Source organism: Sus scrofa, chromosome 15 (assembly GCF_054392235.1).
Source record: "Sus scrofa isolate SSC_HxYL_T2T_F1_AM1 chromosome 15, Sscrofa_HxYL_maternal_Yorkshire_Landrace_v2.0, whole genome shotgun sequence".
Lineage (NCBI taxonomy): Eukaryota > Metazoa > Chordata > Mammalia > Artiodactyla > Suidae > Sus > Sus scrofa.
The window spans coordinates 118,480,331-118,500,832 of NC_139397.1; the positions used below are offsets into that span (position 1 = coordinate 118,480,331).

The 20,502-nt window shown below is 39.4% G+C and overlaps 1 protein-coding gene and 1 long non-coding RNA gene across 13 annotated transcripts in view; one reads left to right on the forward strand and one right to left on the reverse strand.

The window, feature by feature from the left end:
- The window catches only part of LOC146396078 (uncharacterized), a 1,511,729-nt gene that overhangs the window by 193,915 nt on the left and 1,297,312 nt on the right, over positions 1–20,502 (reverse strand). The gene's annotated exons all lie outside the window — the stretch shown is intronic.
- Positions 1–20,502, forward strand: part of SGO2 (shugoshin 2) — a 53,131-nt gene that overhangs the window by 4,620 nt on the left and 28,009 nt on the right. For 3 of the 12 annotated variants that reach the window (XM_005672058.4, XM_084998355.1, XM_084998358.1), the window contains exons 2-5: positions 6,861–6,947; positions 12,240–12,374; positions 14,842–15,017; positions 15,974–16,051. In XM_005672058.4, the coding sequence (XP_005672115.2) occupies positions 6,923–6,947; positions 12,240–12,374; positions 14,842–15,017; positions 15,974–16,051 (414 nt within the window). In that variant the 5' untranslated portion in view covers positions 6,861–6,922. Of the gene's footprint in view, positions 1–5,193; positions 6,948–9,265; positions 9,371–12,239; positions 12,375–14,841; positions 15,018–15,973; positions 16,052–20,502 lie in introns of those variants that run through there. The other 9 variants (XM_005672059.4, XM_084998356.1, XM_084998359.1 and 6 more) reach the window with 6 other exon arrangements.

Genomic DNA, 20,502 nt, shown 5'->3' on the forward strand with positions numbered 1-20,502 from the left:
TCCCAGCCCAGCACAGTGGGTTAAGGACCCAAAAATGTCTAGAATGGAAAACAAGATATAAATCTATATACTGATAAATTACATGGGGAAATTAAATCAGAATTGTCAGTTCCCAAACATATGTAAGTAGAACTACTGGACTTCAAAGATAAAGAAAAAATACCTATACCTCTACACACATAGAAAAAGATCAAGAAATTACAAGAAAATTAAACTGGCACCAGACTGCTCAAAAGTAACATATAAGAAAGGCAGCAATGGAATGGTATTTTCTAAAAACTGAGAAAAAAAGTGTGAATCAATTTTATTCAGTCAACCTGTCCTTGAAGTATCAAAGCAATAGAAAATAAGTTTTTAACATGAAAAATTCAGGGAATTATATAGACATGAGCCTTCTTGAAGAATCTTTGAAAAGGTGATTTCCATTCAACCATGTAGCAAAACTTCATCAAAAGACATGATGGTGGAGTTTCCACTGTGGCTCAGCGGGTTAGAACCCAACTGGTATCTATGTGCATGTGGGTTCAATCCCTGGCCATGCTCAGTGGGTTATGGATCTGGCATTGCCACAAGCTGCAGCATGCGTTGCAGATGAGACTCAGATCTGCTGTTGCTGTTGTGTAGGCCTCTGTCTACCACTTAGATTCTGATTCTACCCCTAGCCTGGGAGCCTTCATATGCCACAGGAGAGACGTAATGGTAATCATTTACTGCATTTAACTGTACACCTAAAACTAAACAAAGATGAGAAGAACACTCAAAGAATAATGTTATATGTGATGTGTAATTGGTTCTAACAAAGCAGAAATAATGCAAGTAAAAATGGAAGAAAAGAGAGAAAGAGGAAAGTAGAATAAGTTCATTGTGATATAGGCAATGGATGAGGGGTATAATATTAAAATAGACAAATCAGACCATAAAAGGTTAAGTTAGAAAGACAACTAAAGGATTTATAGCAGGTATGAAGACAAAGACAACCACTAGAATAACACTACAAACTGTCCTAAATACCAAAGGAAACTTTTTTTTTTTTTGGTCTTTTTAGGGCCACACCCAAGACATATGGAGGTTCCCAGGCTAGAGGTTGAATTGGAGCTGTAGCCTCTGGCCTACACCACAGCCACAGCAACACCAGGTCCGAGCAGCATCTGCAACCTATGCCACAGCTCACGGCAAGGCCGGATCCTTAACCCCTGAGCAAAGCCAGGAATTGAACTGTATCCTCATGGATGTTAGTCGGGTTCATTAACTGCTCAGCCACAACGGGGACTCTCATGGGAAACTTTAGAAATTAAAGGAGTAAGGAAAACGTGTCATGTACAGAAAGACACATAACAATATTAAAATCATTAATGTTATATAAAATTATTTATTTATTTATTTTTGTCTTTTTGCCTTTTCTAGGGCCACACCCGCAGCATAGGACGGTTCCCAGGCTAGGGGTCTAATCGCAGCTGTGGCTGCCGGCCAACGCTGCAGCCACAGCAATGGGGGATCCCAGCTGCGTCTGTAACCCACACCATAGCTCACGGCAATGGCAGATCCTTAACCCACTGAGCAAGGCCAGGGATCGAACCTGCAACCTTATGGTTCCTAGTCAGATTCATTAACCACTGCAACACAACGGGAACTCCTAAAATAATTTTAACAGAAAATAATATGACAGTGGGACTAAATATATACCATATCAATAAATATGAACAGGTTTTATTAAAAGAAAAAGATTTTTAATTTGATTTTTTTAAAAAAGCTTAAAAAATGGAAAAGAAGAAATAAAGAAAAAGAAAAAAAAGCTGCTGAAATGAGACATGCCTAAATCAAAATACCAGAAAGTTTAAAACTAAAAGAATGGGCAAAGGTTTACTGGGCAACTGGAAATTATAAGTGGAGGTTATAATCCTGGTATCAAGGTAGAATTTAAACCAAATGCATTAAATAAGACAACAAAGGACATGCTTTAATATCACAATTCACAATGAATAATTTATTTACCAAATAACTCAGAAACACATTTATAAAGCAAAAATCATAGGACATGCAAAGAAACACGAATAGAAATATGTTAGTAGCAGGAAACTTTTAATGTCCCACTTTCAGTACAACTAGACCGAGTAAACAAAAAATAAGGAAAAGAAATATAGATGTAAATAGCATAATCAGTAAAGTAGATTTTATGGATATTTTTACTTTAGACCCTAAAAATGGAGACTACAGTAGTAACAAAGAGGATTAAATGTTTCAGAATAAACTTAACAAAAAATGTGCATATCTTGGAGTTCCCGCTGTAGCCCAATAGGGTCGGTGGTCTCTGGGATGCAGGTTCAATCCCTGGCCCTGCGAAATGGGTTAAACATCTAGTTTTACCACAGCTGCGGCTTAGGTGGCAACTACAGCTCGAATCAGATCCCTGGCCTGGGAACTCCACATGCTGTGGGGCTGCCAAAAAAAGTGCAAATCTTATATGAGAAAAACTATAAAATGACCCTGAAAGATTTTAAGAAATGGACTTGAAACAAATGGAAAAACATTCCATGATATCATAAGGATACCAGTTTTATCCGAGTTACTTTATAAATTTAACAAATACCCATAAGATTTTTATGGAGCTGGACAAGTAGATATTAAAATTTATTTGGGAAAATCAGCAGCAAAAATAGCCAGGAAGACATTGATAAAGAAAAGTTTATGAGGGGAGATTAGCTCCACCAGTTGTTAAAATACACTATAAATCTGGTGTGTTTATCTACTCATGGTACTGGTGCATAAACTGATAAATAGATCAGTGTAATGAAATAAAGTCCCAGAAATACATATGGAAATCTAGAATGTGATAAACATGGTATCTCAAATCACTTGGGAAAAGATGGATATTTTATTTTTTTAATTTTTTAAAAAAATATTTATTTATTTATTTATTTATTTTTTGTCTTTTTGCCATTTCTTGGGCCACTCCCACGGCATATGGAGGTTCCCAGACTAGGGGTTCAGTCGGAGCTGCAGCCACTGGCCTACACCACAGCCACAGCAACTCAGGATCCGAGCCTTGTCTTCAACCTATACCACAGCTCACAGCAATGCTGGATCCTTAACCCACTGAGCAAGGCTGGGGTCGAACCCGCGACCTCATGGTTCCTAGTCAGAACCACTGAGCCACAACGGGAACTCCCAGGAAAAGATGGATATTTTAATAAATATTAGTAGGACAACTGGTTTGCTATTTGGAGACAGATAAAATTAGAATCAAGTTTCACACTATAATCAAAAATAAACTCAAAATGGACCAGGGATATAAATGTCAAAGATGAAACCTTGTAAGTTCTAGAAAAAGCATGATTTTTTTCTCTATAAACTGTATGTAGGAAAAGACTTTCTAACTATGACTTGAAATTCAGATGCAATAAAAAATAAAATTGATACATTTGATTATGTTAAAAGAAAACTTTGGGGATTTCTCTTGTGGTGCAGCAGGTCAAGGATCCAACATTGTCATTGCAGAGGCTTGGGTCACTGCTGGGGCACAGGTTCCATCCATAATGCTTTTGCCCAAATAAGAACCTAAATTTAATCCATAGGAACAATCCCAAATGGAGGGGGCACTGTCATTTGGTTAGTTGGTCCATACTCTTTTTTTTTTCCCCCCGCTTTTTAGGGCTGCGCCTGCAGTATATGGAAGTTGCCAGGAATCAGAGCTATAGCTGCTGGCACCATAGCCACAGCAACACCAGATCTGAGCTGCAACTATGACCTACACCACAGCTCACAGCAATGCCAGATTCTTAACCCACTGAGTAAGGTCAGGGATCAAACCTGCATCCTCATGGATACTGGTGGGGTTATCCTGATCTATACCCTTTAAAGATGTCAAAGTTACGAAAGACAAAAAAAAAGTCTGTAACTTTTCCAGATTAGAAGAGCCTATAGAGTCAAACTGTCAAAATAAAATCTATTATAATAAAGATAGACATTTACTTCAAAAGAAAAAATTTAAATAAACTGTACATTATATAGGCAGTCTGCAAATTATTCTAGCAAGACCAGAAAGACTTTGTGCAAGCTGATGTAAATATATCTTCTGCATAGCTCTGATTATCTCTTTTTTTTCTGCCCCCAAACCTGTGTCCTCACTGCCAAATAACTGCCCTGTCTCTCTTTTCTTACCTAGTTCATAGTTCATACCTATTTGTTAGAAAAGTTACCTCTTTTTCTCATATGATTGCCTTCTCCCCCAAACCCTTCCATATGCCACAAGTATGGCCCCCCCAAAAAAAGTTAGGCTGCTGGAGAAGATACATGATGTTTCATGCACTTAAAAAATTATGAGTTGTTGGAGTTCCCGTCGTGGCACAGTGGTTAACGAATCCGACTAGGAACCATGAGGTTGCGGGTTCGGTCCCTGCCCTTGCTCAGTGGGTTAACGATCCGGCGTTGCCTTGAGCTGTGGTGTAGGTTGCAGACGCGGCTCGGATCCTGTGTTGCTGTGGCTCTGGCGTAGGCCGGCGGCTACAGCTCCAATTCCACCCCTAGCCTGGGAACCTCCATATGCCGTGGGAGCAGCCCAAGAAATAGCAAAAAAAAAAAAAAAAAAAATTATGAGTTGTCCTTTAGTTGAGAAAAATACTTCATATTTGCTTTAAGGGTGAATGTAGCAAAGTTTTCAATAGCCAACTGTTAGAAATATTTAGCTACTTACAAGTTCCTGCTTTGGCTAAGAAAATTTTGATGACTGTTTGTTTGGGTTTGTTTATACTCATTGTCTAAATTTTTACTTTGGGAGAATCTGCAATCAAGTGTATTTATCTTTTCCCTCTCAAATTCTAAAATGCTTTAGTCAGCAGGCAACCCAGTTTAAACCAGTGTGTTTTACTTTTTTTCTATGACTAACTGTATCTTAAGAAGCCCTAACTTTGCATACAATAGGAGCTGAGAGTTTTAGGCACAAACTAATTATTTCCTTTCATTCTGTTAGATAAACTGTTTACAGAGAGGGAAGTTTTGGTCCATGTCTAAATAATGTCTCTGCCTTAGTTTTTAATAACTTAAAACTATCAAAAAGCTTTACCGGTAGAGATGTCTTTTTAAATAAAATGATAGATAATAGTTCTACATTTGTATGAGTAAGAAAACTTACAAAGCACTTTTCCTTTTCAAACTCATTTATATCTACAACAGCTGGTCTTTCATCTCTTCTTCCAGAGGAAGACGCAACCCTGAAGCCCACGGCTTTGCCCTTGTTCCAACCTCCGCATCCAGGGGACTCTGCTCCACCATGACCCACCTCCTTCCATCAATTCTCCCTTTCTACCAACTTTTCCTCTAGCTTATACAAAGAATACAAACCCTCCCTCCACCCTAGATGCCCTGGAGCTTTTGTCACTTCTCTTTTCATCCTCAAAGAATTGCCTGCTCTCTCATCTCTACATCCTCTCTGCTGCATCCTAACTGTTAACCCCCAGGGCTATTCATACTCACATCTCCAGCTGCCCAAGACCAAGTGAACTGTTTCCTCTTTGAAAGGAGCGCCTCCCTTGTCCTCCGTGTGGCCAATGCCTCCTCCTCCCTCTCACTGCCTTTCCTGCTGCCCTTTCATCTTTTCTCCATGTATTGATGTCCACCGGGGTTCGACCTTCCAGCCTCCTTGTGCTCCTACACACACTGCCTCCTTAACTTAATCAACTCCAGAAATTTCAGCAGAATTCATTATTTTCCACAACTGCTATTCCTTTGCATTTGGAGTGACTAGTAGAAGGGAGAAAGGGTTATATGATACGGAAGGGTGGGGACAGAGACCTCTTGGGAATATCCACGTGGAGAGAACTCTTGAGAAGGGGGCTTTGGGACTCCGTGTTATTGGGCAGCGCACGTTAAAGGAAGTCCCATAGTGAAGCTAGTGAGCACAACAGCTGACTTCAAGCCTCTGGCCAAGCCTCCAGTTTGCATGGTTTGGATTTTATCACTGGAAATTTTGGGGAAAGAAATGCTCAAACCTTTTTGGAACTCCCTGTGGAGGCACAGGTAGAGGTTGGGAAGCAGACACTGCCCACCACCCCTCCCTGTCTCTCAGTGCATGGACTATGTACGTCTTGGTGAAAGCACTACAATAAAAACTACTGCTGGAAGTTATGCCACCAGCCGAGCAGTAGACCAAGACCCTGATTATTTTATCCTTCCCCAGAGACGCCTCCTTCCACATATACTTATACCCAGATCAGAGAGAAGAATGCCTGGTGTCCCTATTACATATTCCCTGTCTTGCTTAAATCAAAGAGACAATCTCAAATTACCTCCAGCTTCCACTTATGGAAATGAATGGGAATGGACAGTTTGCTCATCAGCCTCATTCATCTGCACCTCTAGCATCATGCCAAAAGGAGTATATTGAAGAAAAGGAGGAGACCAGCAAGCAGGCAGCCTGGTGAAATTCACATGATGGACATCATACCTGGAAACCAAAATGGCAGATGACCAGTCACTTCTTCCATTCCCTCAAAGAGGCCTAGGTGACATGGCCTGGGTTTAAATCCCAGCTGAACCGCTTACTAAACTTTGCAAAAGTTGCTTAAATTGTCTCTGCCTCTGGTTCCTCAACCACGAAAAGGAAATAATAGTACCTACCACATAGGTTCCTTGTGAGAATGTAAAAGGCATATGAAGGGATTGACACAGGGCCTAGGACAGGATAAGCACTTGATAAATGTTTTCCGCTGCTATTATAATTATTACCTGTTCTTCAATGGCACAGCAGGAAGTCTTTTTATTAAAGAGAATAGAAATAATGGTTGTAGTAAAGTAGCATCAAATACTGAAACAAACCTTTTTCCTTCTTTTGGCCGATTTGCTCAAAATGCTTTTCCTGAGTCCAGATGGGAGGCAGAGATGGAGATGACCTCTCACTAAGAAGCTAATAAAGCCAAACACAGGTTGAATGTTCAGGATTCCCCTGCAGCTGGGTAAGTAGTCTGTGATCCAGGCTTGACCATTCAGGCACACCTAATCCAGGCCTAGCAACAGGAGCTAGTGATGCCAGGTGGAAGGGATGGGGGCACTGCCACACAGCCATGCCCACTTTTCCCAGTGGTAGCGGCAGTGATGGTCCCAACAGCAGTATGCAGGGCCACTGCTGGCTGTCCAAGATCAGCAGCATCCTCACAGGCTATGATCGTAGCTAGGTTCTTGTCTGCTGCCAAGGGCCCCTGTTCCTGCCTGTTTTTCAAGCCTATATCTCTTATCCCCTTCAGAGATGCTTTAAATAACCCAATGTCCTGTTCTGCTTCTATCAGCCTGGGTTAATTTTTCTTGGATTAATTTTTCAAACTGGAAGACTGATACAGATTATCAGGTCAGATGGTTTAATAGAATGTACATATATTATTTCTACTTTGTTTCATTGGTTTATTGATTTGCAGTGTGCTTCTACATGGCTCCTGTTCAGGGGCTGTTTTTCTGGGGTGATTTTTTGTTTTAGTAATACTGAGATATTAAAAGGGATTGTTGTTGTTTAGCAAGAAGCTTTCCTATTCGCCTTTTCCCTCCTTTCTCTTTTTTGTTGTGTGTGTGTGTTGGAGGGGGAGGTGAGTCAGGAAAATCAAATTATAATTGACTGGAATCTACCCTTAGGTAGAGAAAATCAGGTAACTAATGAGTACAAAAATGAGATGGAGGGAAAGGAGCAACACCAGTGCCCTGTACAGGAGAGTATCACAAAACAACTGTGAACTCATTTAATTTTTTTTTTTTTTTTTGGTTGCACCCATGGCATGTGGAAATTCCCAGGCCAGGGATCAAACACGGAATTTGCAACCTGCACCATAGTTGTGCCAACACCATATCCTTAAACCACTGTGCCACATTTACTTTAACTGTTTTTTGTTTGTTTGTTTGTTTTGTTTTGTTTTTTAATAGATGGGGAGTTTGCAACAAAAAATCCAAAGGTAACATGTGTTCAAGATACAACTAACTGTATGTTCACACTCCTGGTCCAGGGCTTGTGGCACTATCCATTTGCCTCCATCCAAGAGGCAAATGACCTAAAAGCAATCTGAGATCCGGTTAAATTCAGCCTAGTCAATTATAGCTTTTAAGTTTATGATTGTGTATGATGACCAGTTACATTTTTGAGAGCTTTTTACAATATACAAAGCATTTGGTTCATTAAATTCTCTCAGCTGCTTTGAAATAAGGTACCTATAACACACATTGAGCATTTAATGTGTCAGGCTGGGTAAACAAAACATAGTGCTAGCTAACACCTAGATAATCAGAAATTTCTGTAATTGATATATTTCTTTTAAAACCTCTATTGTTGAAGTTTTACTGTAGTGAACACTGTAATTTTAGCAGGTGGGCAATCATAAATATTTTTCTAGTTACAAAAGAATCACTAGCTACATCTCTTTTCAGACCAATCTTGAAATATATTATACTAAAGATCTAACTCAAAACCGTGTTTTGCATGATTTGTCTAGATTCTCTGAAGTAAAATGTAAAGTTGTGATTTTCAAATATCCCCAAATGAACAAGATACTGACAGGAACATGAAGTTGACTGCATCCCTGTATAATTAATTATTAAAACCTAGATTTAACAAGCTGTTTTCATTTTTAGTCTTAGTGGCATACAAAGGAGAAATTTCATTTTCTGTATAGTTTTTCCAGATTCTTTGCATAGATTATGAAAGTCATGTGTGAAAGGAAACTAAGCGAATTGACTTGGAACATAAAGTGACTAATATATATATTTCTGTGTAATGAATAACAGAAAATGCCATTCTTGTATATTTAGCTAATACAAACCATTAGTGTAAGATTTAGGAATTAATGAGACCCAGGATTTTCAACGAAATTTCACTGTCGCTTTCCCCTTGGAACGTTAAAAGAAAAGCAGGAGGGCTTTTAAGTGAAAAGTAACGCTGCTGGCATCAATAGTGCAAAGAAATGCAAAGATACTGAAGACTTGGTGAAATGTGGGCCAGCAGTCTCACAGTGATGTCAGAAACAGCAAAAACTTTCCAACAGGCTTCTGGTGGCTAGCAAGTCTTTTAAACGTCTGATTGATAAAGGGCGCTTTGTCAAAGGTGTGTTTCCCTTTTCATAAACGCGTAGAGACAGCACGACAGGTCCACAGCCGCCCCCTTCCAGTCTCGCTGGCCACGCCCCCTTCCAGTCTCGCTGGCCACGCCCCCTTCAGGCGTTCGCTGTGAGGTCCCGCCCTTCCACCGCCCACTTCCTGGTAACCAAGCGTCTTTGCGCCGGTTTGTCGGGACCTAATTGGCTGATGCCGTAACCGCCAACGGCTACGGAGTTTAAACCCAAACGCTGGCGGTGGACGCCGGGCTCTTGGAGCTGGGTGGTGGTTACCCCACGCTGAAGAACCGGTAAGTCAGTGGTTTGCGACATTTGGCGTGGCCTCGCCGTGTTTGGAGGACCTACACCTTTCCCGAGCCGAACTTCCCGGTGCTGTCCTCCCGGATCTCGGGTCCGCCGAGCCCTGCGCGACCCCGCCCACTCCGCTGCGGATCTCCCGGACCGCGGCCCGGGCGCCAACCCGAGGGATTCCTTGAGGAAAGGCCCAGATTTGGATCTAAGTCGCTGACTCTTTCCCCTCGGGTTTGAGTGCTCGGTTCCGTGAAGGGGCGAGCCGCCAGCCAGAAAGCCAGTTCCTTGCAGGAGAGGAGTTTCTGTCGTTATGACTGCTCTTCTCCCGGCTTTTAGAACAGTATGTGGCTCTTTGTGAGCGCTCAGTGAATCTGCTGAATGAACGTTAGAGACTGCTTACCCAAGTTCTTGGAGGAGCCCTGTCTTTTAGAAGGGGGTCTGGCTAAGGCGAAGGGGTGATAGAAGACTGGGAAGAACTTAGAACTTGAATTGGATCTTGACGCACAGGAAGGATTTCTGTAGGCAGTAGGGACTATGATTTTCCTAGATGGGAAATAAGTTCAGGAGAATTGGATGTGAAACTGAGTAGTTCTGGTTTAGACATAGCCGATGCCAGCCAAACAAGAGCTCCAGGTAATATTTGTAAGCGCTGATTATGTGCTAGGTCCAGTACTAGGCACTGTATGTGCGTTGGCTAAGTCCCTACAATGAGATGCCCTTATTTTATTTTATTTTAATTTTGCCTTTTCTAGGGCCGCTTCTCGCGGCATATGGAGGTTCCCAGGCTAGGGGTCGAAAATCAGAGCCGTAGCCACTGGCCTACGCCAGAGCCACAGCAACGGGGGATCCGAGCCGTGTCTGCAACCTACACCACAGCTCACGGCAACGCGGGATCCTTAACCCACTGAGCAAGGCCAGGGATCAAACCCACAACCTCATGGTTCCTATTCGGATTTGTCAACCACTGCGCCACAATGTGAACTCTGAGATGCCCTTATTTTTTTAAATAATTTTCTAACTTTGGAAATTGGGACTTGAAGATGCTGGGATTTCATAGCTATGAAATATTAGAGCTGGGGCACCAATGCAATCCAACCACTGTTTATATGTTCCTATGTGGAATTTAAATCCACTCATTCAACCAACCAAATCAGCAATGGAAAATAGTTGAAATTCCAGAAAGTTTCAAAAAGCAAAATTTGATTTTGCCAGTCACAGTCAACTATGTAGAACTTATATTGCGTTTACAGCTATTTACATTGTATTAGGTATTATAAATAATCTAAAGATAATTTAAACTATACAGAGGGATGTTGCATAGGTTTTATGTATATAATATGTCATTTTTTATAAGGGACTTGAACATCATGAATTTTGGTGTTTGGGGATCCTGGGAACCAGTTCCCTGCAGATAGCAAGGGATGATTGTACTCAATCTCCATATGGTAAATCACCCTGGAATGGGTATCCCAGTACAAAGGACCTGAAGCTGAAGAATGCTTGGCATACACCAGGAACAGTTAGATCTTGGTAGCCAGTGTGACTTGAGAGGAATAGCCTAGGGGGAGAGAGGGAGGAATTGAAATTATTAGAAATGGGAAGAAGAGCAGGTAGTGGAGAGTTTTATTTAGATTGTATGGTTAATACACTAGTGAGAGCAGGAGTGGAAGTAGGGAGGTAAGAGACTATCAAAATAATTCAGATGAGACATGTTAGTGCCTTAGCCAGGCTGGTAGCAATGGAGGTACTGAGAAGTAGTCCAGTTCTAAATGCGTTGTGACAGTAGGTTGGGATGTGAGAGGTTTCTGACCAGAGCACCTGGAAGGATGGAGTTGCTATTAACAGAAATGGGGAAGGCTCTGCGTAAAGCCGGTTTGGGCAGGTTAAGTTTGCTATGCTATTTTAGTTATCCAAATGGAACAGAATAGAAAACTGTTTGAATCCAGGGAAGTTCAGGAAAGGGATATAGACCAAGGCCATACATTTTGGAGTTCATGGCGTCTAAGTAGTATTTTAAACCATGACTATGGGATCTCCAAAAGAGTGAGGGTAGATAAAGAGAAGAGATCCAAAGAGGGAACCTATTATAAGTTGGGAAAATCTGTAAAAGAGACTGAGAAGGAACAGCTAGGTAACTGGGGGAGTGTGAGGGAGGGGGGGCAAGAGTTTGGTGTTCTGTAGCCGAGAAAATGGTTTTTGAGGAGGAAGGAGAAATTGTTGCATTAAATGCTGCTGTTAGATGAGGACTGAGAACTGACGGTTAGATTTAGCAGTGTGGAAGTCATTAGAGACCTTGGCAAAGCAGACTTGTTGGAACAGAGTGAAAGCCTAAGCGAAGGAGGTTCACAGGAGTGTTGGAGACTGTGAGTATAGACAATTCTTTCAAGGAGTTTTTTGGTAGAAGCTGAAGAGAAATGGAGTGTATGTCTGAGGATGAAGCGGGAACGGTCCCCATGGGATTAGGTCTGTCTCTTCTGTGCATATTTCTAAAGTTACACGTATTACTTTGTATCACAATAGAGTCTGTCTTCCCTGGACCATGCATTCCATGACTGTGCATTCCTATGCAGCCGAAACCCGTTTTCTGTCCCCAGTGCCTAGCCTAACTCCTGGCAGGTAGATATAATGATATAGGTTTGAATGAAAAAAAAAAAAAAAGCGATTTGCCTTTGTAGGATTCTACTTTTAAACCACTTTTGATTGCATTCATACTTTCAAATTTTACATGGAGGGTTTTTGCAAGTACTTATGTACAAGAATATTATTTAAGTCATGATTTACTTTCTAGAATGTATTGATCAGTTTCCCTTTTTCCCTTTATTAATCAATAGTATAATTTCCTGCTTTCTTTTCATTTTTTTACTTCAGTGATGGAGTACCCAGTTATGGAAACCAGCTCACTTTTTACCTCAGGAATTAAGAAACCTGTGAAAGAGAAAAGAATTTCAAAGACTGCCAAGTTGAATGTTTCTCTTGCTTCAAAAATCAAAACAAAAATAATAAGTAAGTGTCATTAGTCTTAACATATACTCATATTTTTATTCTTTTTCTGGAGAATTGATATAGTATTTGATACTTTATTTTATCGAGTATAGAAAACGACTAAAATGACTGTTAAAGGAGACTTTCTCCATTCAATCCTGCCTGTTGCCTTCAGCTCCTATTAATTGGATAGTTGTGATGATTTACTGTCAGTGATAACAACTGAATTTTCAGCAGTGAGGCCTGGGTAGCCCGTGGCAGCTACTTCCTACGCTGCAGAGAAAATACTAAAGTGAGATTTCTGAAAAAGAACTTTAAAAAGTGACAGAGTGTCCTTCTAACATGCTGTTATTGCATTTGAATGATAGGTAATCTAGAGGCGGTTGGCCCAGATCGGGTACTGTGGTGGGTGATTTTATATCCAAAAGCTCATCCTGAGGACACTGAGCACTTTGGAGATGGGGTTTCATGGATTCTGGGGCTAAGATATCAGAGGGGCAAAAAAAAAAAAAAAAAAAGGTAGGGGAACTCCCCAAGATGCATTTTTATTACTTCTGAAAATTATCTCAGTTATTCATCTCCATCTTAGCAGGATTAGGAGAGGTTTCCTGCTGATAGAGCACCTGTGAAAGGTAATTGTGCCTTGTGAAATAGCCAAGTCTCCTGAGTATCTTTAAATCATGATGTTGCTCCTACCCAGGTCTCTAGGTCCATGTTTTATATTAGACCACTGCCTATAGTGGCAATTCCTGTTCTCTTTGGCTGGTCCATTGCATACCCACTGCTATGAAGGAATATACTTCATAGGTATATGAGTGCAACAGGAAAATATTATTATCCTGTAGCTTTTGGAAGTCCTAAGCTGCTTCTAGGCTATTTCCCTTTGCTATGTCAAAGGTGGCTGTCTGAATCTACTTTCTCTGTGCCAGAAACAAAGTACTTTCTGAACTCTTATTTTTTAGATGCCCGGACTTTCCTTGAGTATTTAAAAAATATTATTGGGAGTTCCTGTCGTGGCTTAGTGGTAACAAACCCGACTAGGATCCATGAAGATACGGGTTTGATCCCTGGCCTCGCTCAGTGGGTTAAGGATCCAGTGTTGCCATGAGCTGTGGTGTAGGTCACAGATGCAGCTCCAGTCTGGCATTGCTATGGCTGTGGTGTAGGCTGGCAGTTATAGCTCTGATTCAACCCCTAGCCTGGGAATTTCCATATGCCACGGGTATAGCCCCAAAAAGCAAAATGTGTGTGTGTGTGTGTGTGTGTGTATTTATTTGTTTATTTACTTATTTTTTACTATTATAAACTATTATTACTACTACTATTACTATTAACTATTAATACTATTATATAAAAATATATTGCAGTTCCCGTCATGGCTCAGTGGTTAACGAATCCGACTAGGAACCATGAGGTTGTGGGTTTGATCCCTGGCCTCGATCTGTGGGTTAAGGATCCGGCATTGCCATGAGCTGTGGTGTATGTTGCAGACATGGCTCGGATCTGGTGTTGCTGTGGCTGTGGCGTAGGCCAGTGGCTACAGTTCCAATTAAACCTCTAGCCTGGAAACCTCCATATGCCACAGGAGCGGCCCTAGAAAAGGCAAAAAGACATAAAAATAAAATAAAATAAATAAAAACATATTACTATTATAAAACACATTTTACATATTTTTATTCAGTGGAATATGTTATTGGCTACTGGCGTGTAATTTAGAATTTTGAAAATATAATTATGCTTTAGGTGTACTAAAGAACCACTGCATGTAAGGTAAACTTTACCAGGAATTCCCAATCAAGTTTCTTTGCTAACAACAGGAAACTGTTTCTGATTTAAGTTATATTTACATAGTGTTTGTAAGGAGAAGAGGTCAAGTTTAGATTGCATGGATGCTTAGAAATAAGAGCTAGGATATTTGGGGTGGAGGTAGAAAATTCCACAGGGTTTAGGTGATCTATTCAACGTTATAGTGAGTACACTGCCTTTCACTTGAGGCTTTGAAAAGTAGACTTTGGGAACATGATTTGTTCAGTTCTGGAGCCACAGAAACTAGCTCTAAAATTTTTCCAGATTGGCTACCCTAATTTCTCTGGGATGTCTCCACTTAGAGCTGTGGGATCAGCTTCTACATTCAGCATCCTAGTCAAATGTAGAAAGGATGGTAGGGCAACAAGTACCAAGATTTAGTTTTTGTGCCTGATCTAATTATCTAGAATACTGTGTTTGAGTCCTCTTATCCCTAGCTCTGTATTCACAAACATTCTGCAATTCTCACCACTCTTATTCATCTTCTTCTAGCTTTATATCTTCAGTTCCAAACTCTGGATACATTTTTTTCAAAACTTCATCTGTGTGGTCATTCTCTTTTCTAACTTTCAGCTAAAACTTACAAAATGAAATACTTTTTTTTTCCAAAACAGTTTTATTAAGGAATATAGAAATGTATTAAGATATAAGGTCAATATTAATTCTTAAAATTTTTTTACAGACAATTCTTCTATTTTCAAAATTTCTTTAAAGCACAACAACAGGGCATTAGCTCAAGCTCTTAGTAGAGAGAAAGAGAATTCTCGAAGAATTACAACTGAAAAGACACTATTGCAAAAAGAAGTGGAGAAACTGAATTTTGAGAACACATTTCTTCGTCTAAAGCTAAATAATTTGGTATGGAAACTGTATTGTGTCTGAATTCTAAAACTATATTATAGAATCTCTAAAAATGTTTTTCAAATTTTTAATTATTATAAATAAATTATCAAAGGAGTGTCCCATAGTAAACTGGTAATGGGTAATAAAACAGGTATTTTTAAATCTGCATTCTAAATTTGTGCTTGTAGCTCTGCAAACCAGTATAATACCTTGATCAACATTTGGTTGCTTATCATAAGCAAAACTTGATATATTAATATATCTTAAAGGAGTTCCCTGGTGGTTCAGTGGGTTAAGGTCCAGCATTGTCACTGCTTTGGCTTGGATCGCTACTGTGGCACAGGTTCAGTCCCTGGTCCTGGAATTTCCACATGCCACAGACAAAAAATAGACACACACACACACACACACATTCTCACACACCACACACATGTATCTTAAGATGATGGGCATAATTCCGCCAGTAAATTGAAAGGAATACCACCAGAGTGTATTCTCCCTCTAGTGCCAACATTCCACCGGCTCCAAGCAAATAGAATGAAGAATACAGTCATTGCTTTACCTTCCAACTTCCAATTCTGTCCATAGGCAGAGCAGTAAGAGTGAGTGATTAACTAGGTTGCAACTATAGGTCTAACTCCAAAAGAATAGAACTTATTTTAAAGTGGAAAAATGACTTACCCTACTTCTCCAAGGTTAAGTTCCTATGGCCGACAAACTATGTTCACTTGCTATATGAGGTATTATTATTATGAAAGGATTAAAAAAGGTAGGAAAAATTTATGATTGATAGCTCTGAAGTATTCAAGATGTGTGTGTGTACTTGACCTATATACAGTGTAGCACCTTTTTAGTTCAATATGATCTCAGTTATTTCTTAAGTCTTTTCACCTGATGGTATATTCATAAATGTATGGTCTAACAATAAACTCCAAAGCTTAATTGAGTAAAAGGGTCTTTCTTTATTTCAGAATAAGAAGCTTATAGAAATAGAAGCACTCATGAACAATAACTTGATAACTGCAATTGAAATGAGCACTCTTTCTGAGGTAAGTAGAATTTATGTCAAAGTAGTATAATTTTCTTAACATTACTGAAGATAATTGAGATTAGTTAAGTAGCATCAAGGTTAGAGATTTGTATCTTAAACTTTGTACAAAGGAATGGTAATAATATTGATTTTAACTGGTTAACAGCACATTATTTATAATAATTGATGATTGAAATTATTGACATTGGTACAATGGGTTATTGAGATTTTTGTATAAAAATTACCTTTTGATGAAAAATTAGCACAGGATTAGAAAGCTCAGGAGAAGATAATGGCCCCTATACAGACTCAAAACATATAAAAGACATTAGTATTAGTAGAAAAGTAGTATTTCAAATTAGGAAAGAATTTGTTACTAAGGAAAAGATGGACACAATTGAAAAACTGTTAGGGGAAAAGTATACTATTCTCTAAAGTAAATTTTAGTTGGACCTAAATCTACAAAAGGAAATCATTTAAATGAGAAGAAATTAACAGGAATTTGTATTAGGCAGGAGAGGCCTTTCTATACCTAGAAACTGAGGTAAAAACCATAAAAGAAGCTATTTATGAATGTTCTCAAAAAATTTTCTAGATGGCTCAAAATTGTAAAAATTAAAGGTAAGCAATAGAAACCTAAACATATGGTAGACAAAGCATTAATATTAATAGTTAAAGAATCCTTTTGCTGGATTATAAAATCCAGCCCAAGAAAAAAAAAAAATCAGTTGAAAAACCAGGAAGGGAGAAGGATCAAATACTAGTGAAGTCAACTCAGTTACCTAAGAAGGAAAAATCAATGAAGGAATAACCAATGAGAAGGCAAAATATATGTAATACATAAAGTGAAGAAAGGTTAGTGAAGTCCCAATGTTAGATACATTTCTTAATAGATTCTGGATGCAGTTAAATGCCTCAGAGGGTGGCTTTAAATGGAATAGTCTGTATTTATATCCCAGTTCTGTTACTTCCCGGTTCACTGACCTTGCCCTGAAGCTCTTAGAACCTTGGTGTCCTCATCTGCATAGCATAGATAATGATAGTCTATGTAGAAAGAATTATCGTAAGAGATAAGCATGGCTAGCACATGTCCTGGCAATAGGAAGAGTGCAATAAATGTAAGCTATCATCAGTTTATTGTATGTGTATTTTCCTGTGTTTTCTAAATTTCCTGCAGATTCTCTACAAAAATTTTAGGTCATTTATAAAGCTCTTAAATGCATAACGTTTCGGGTAAGAAGACAATGAGTTCTTTCAAATAATATGGTTGATGTTTAGCACCTCTGTCAGAATTTTTCTAAAAACTAGCCAAAGAATAGGTACTTTATTGCCTAACTTAATCCACATCTGGATGAAGAAGGGATTTGTGTAAATCTCCTCGCTATGGGATAATGTTCACAGGAGGGATAGCTAGTAAGCATTATAAATTTGCTACCTAGGACAACGAGTGAGCAGAGTTGAGCCTTATATATTTTGCACCCTGGAAGGAAAGGGGATGCTTTTCATGGAGTGTGTGGATAGTGGGGGATGTTGGGGAGGAGGCTCTGTTTTGCTGAGAGTGTAGAGTCAGTGCAGGAACTAACTTAGAGAGTAAGAGAAAGAAGCTAACTGGCAAGATGTGGAAGGGGAGCAGGTCATCACCCATACCTCAAGGAACTTTGGAGAGCAGACAGCCCAAAAGCACCGCTCAGCTGTTTTGTTGTGAGTTATGTGAGGTAAAGCTCCTGCCCTCCATTAGTTTTTTTTGTTTTTGTTTTTAAATACCCAGTAAAGTCATTGTTCCAGCCTTTTATATAGTTATTTTTGGAGAACTTGAAGAAGGCTAAGATCAGTATGTGGATTTAGGAAAAGTGAAAAATGGAGAGTAAGTAGACGCAGAAGCTGGAGGATAAAGTGACAGCATACAACTTTGGTGTTCACTTTCTTGGACTTCTTATTCTTTACCAGACTAACTTTTACACATCAAGTTTTCCAATTCCTTTTCTTCCTGGTTGGTGGGAGGACAGTGGGTAATAGAGACTTCTTGTTATAATATCAGAACAACATAAAAGAGTTCCCGTCGTGGCTGAGTGGTTGGCGAACCTGACTAGCATCCATGAGGACGTGGGTTCCATCCCTGGCCTCGCTCAGTGGATTAAGGATCTGGTGTTGCCATGAGCTGTGGTGTAGGTTGCAGATGTGGCTCAGTTCCCACGTAGGCCGGTGGCTGCAGCTCCAATTCAACCCCTAGCCTGGGAACCTCCATATGCCACTGGTGCAGCCCTAAATGACAAAAAGATAAAAAGACATAAATAAATATATAAATAAACAAACAAATAAGGAAGTAAGTATAGGATGAAATCTATAGAAGGCAGTCTGTTCTGCCTTTACCTACTTTCTTCTCCATTCTCCTCTCTCCCCTCACCTCATGCAGGTAATTACTTTCATTTGTTTCTTTATATTAAAACAATATATAAATGTTTTCTTAATTTTCTTTCTTACACGAAAGGTAACATACTATCCTCACTGTTGTATGCCTTACTCTTTTTATGTGACATGTCTTGAAGCTCTCTCAGTATACTTAAAGAGAATGCTTCCTTATTCCTTTGTGGAGCTGCCTAGGATAGATCTAGAATTGGACTGTTAATCTATTTAATGAGGCTCCTGTTGCTGGACACTTTGTTTGTCTTTTGCTATTGGCTTAACATTAGTGTAGAATGCCTTTTCCCCTTGTTTTATCAGTTTTTCCCTTCCTTCTGCATTATTCCCATCAGGATACAAAAATGTTATCTCCCATCTTTAACGGGGGGGGGGGGGGAAGGAAGGAAGGAAATAAGGAAATAAAACCTATTATTCCAGTTATGCCCCCACATCCTCAGCTACTGTCTCATTTTCTCCTTACCTCTACAGCAAAACTTTTTGAGACAATTGTTGACACTGTCTTCATTTTCTCTTGAACCCATACCAATTGGGTTTTCACCACCACTCCATTAAAATTGCTCTTTGAAAATTGATCTCCATATTGCTAGATTCAGGTTTTACTCTGGAAATGTCTTGGTCCTTATGTTGATCTTCACGTGGCTTCTCCTAAGTTTCTTCTTACCTTTCTGATTGTTCTTTGTCAGTCTGTTTTCTGGTTCTTCTTTATTTTCCTGACTGCTAAATTTTGGGTCCAGCAGGACCCAGTTCTTAGACTTCTCTATTCTGTCTCTACTTGTTCCCTAAATGAGAATCCCCTGGTTTTAATCACTGCTAAATTTTGACAGCTCCCAAATTTGCATCTCCAGCCTGTCCATCTCTGTGAAACTCCAGACAATACATGTTCAACTACTGACTTGATATCTCTATTTGGATGTCTAAGAGGCATCTCAAATTTCACATTTGCCACCAAACCAATTCCTTTTGGGGTCTTCTTCTCAGGTAACTACAATTCTATTTCCTATCTTTTCTGTATACTATGTATCTAACCCTTTAGCAAATCCTTTTAGCAAGGCCTTAAAACTCAGTCCAGACTTCTACCACTTCTCCCAACCTTCACCTTTACTGCCCGTTTTCAAGCTGCCAATTATTGTAGTTGTAGCCCAGCTTGGGCTTCTTGCTTTTGCCCTTGCCTCTGTATATTCTCTTCTCAGCATGGCAGCCACAGCAATCCTGCAAAAATGTTAGTCTCTGCTTAAAACCCTCCAGTGGCTTCCCACCTCATCTACTCCTGATATTATCTGCAAACTGAAACTCCTGTTCTTTTTCTCACCTCCTCTGCTCTCTCTCCCCTCCTCACTCATCTTACATACACAGAGCTCCCCCTACTCCCTCAGACATACGCAAGCTGCCCTGCAGGGCCTTTGTACTTGTTCTTCCTTCACATAGTAGTTCCCTTACTACTTTCTTCAAATCTTGACTCAAAAGTCCTTCAGTGAAGCCTTCCCTGGCAATCCTATATAGATCTGAATCCATTCCCACCCCTGCCCCAACACTGCATTTTCTGCTTCCCTGCTTTAATTTTTTTTCCTTAGCACTTAATTCTATGTAACATAATTTTACTATGTATCCCATGAGAATATAAACTTCTTGAGTGCAGGATTTTTGTCTATACCAGAGTAATATCTAGAACATAGTAGAATGCAATAAATACTTACAAAATAAATGTTGAACAGTGTTTCTCTATAAAGAATAATGCTTTTTTTTTAAAGATTGAGGTACTTATTTATCTTGTGCTATTTCTGTTATTGAGCTTTTAAAATAAAAATAATGATAAATAATGTCAAATTTTAACACCTTTTTAATACCTATGGTGATGATCTATAGTCTAAGTGTTTGATATGATGACTTATTTTAGTAGTTTTCCTAATTTGCAATTCTAGAATAAACTTCAGATATGATTTATTATTCTTTTAATGTGTTACTGAGTTCTTTTTGCCATATATTATTTAGGAATTTTATTGTTATTCATAAGTGAGGTTTCTTTGAAGTTTTCTTTCTTTTTAGGGCCGC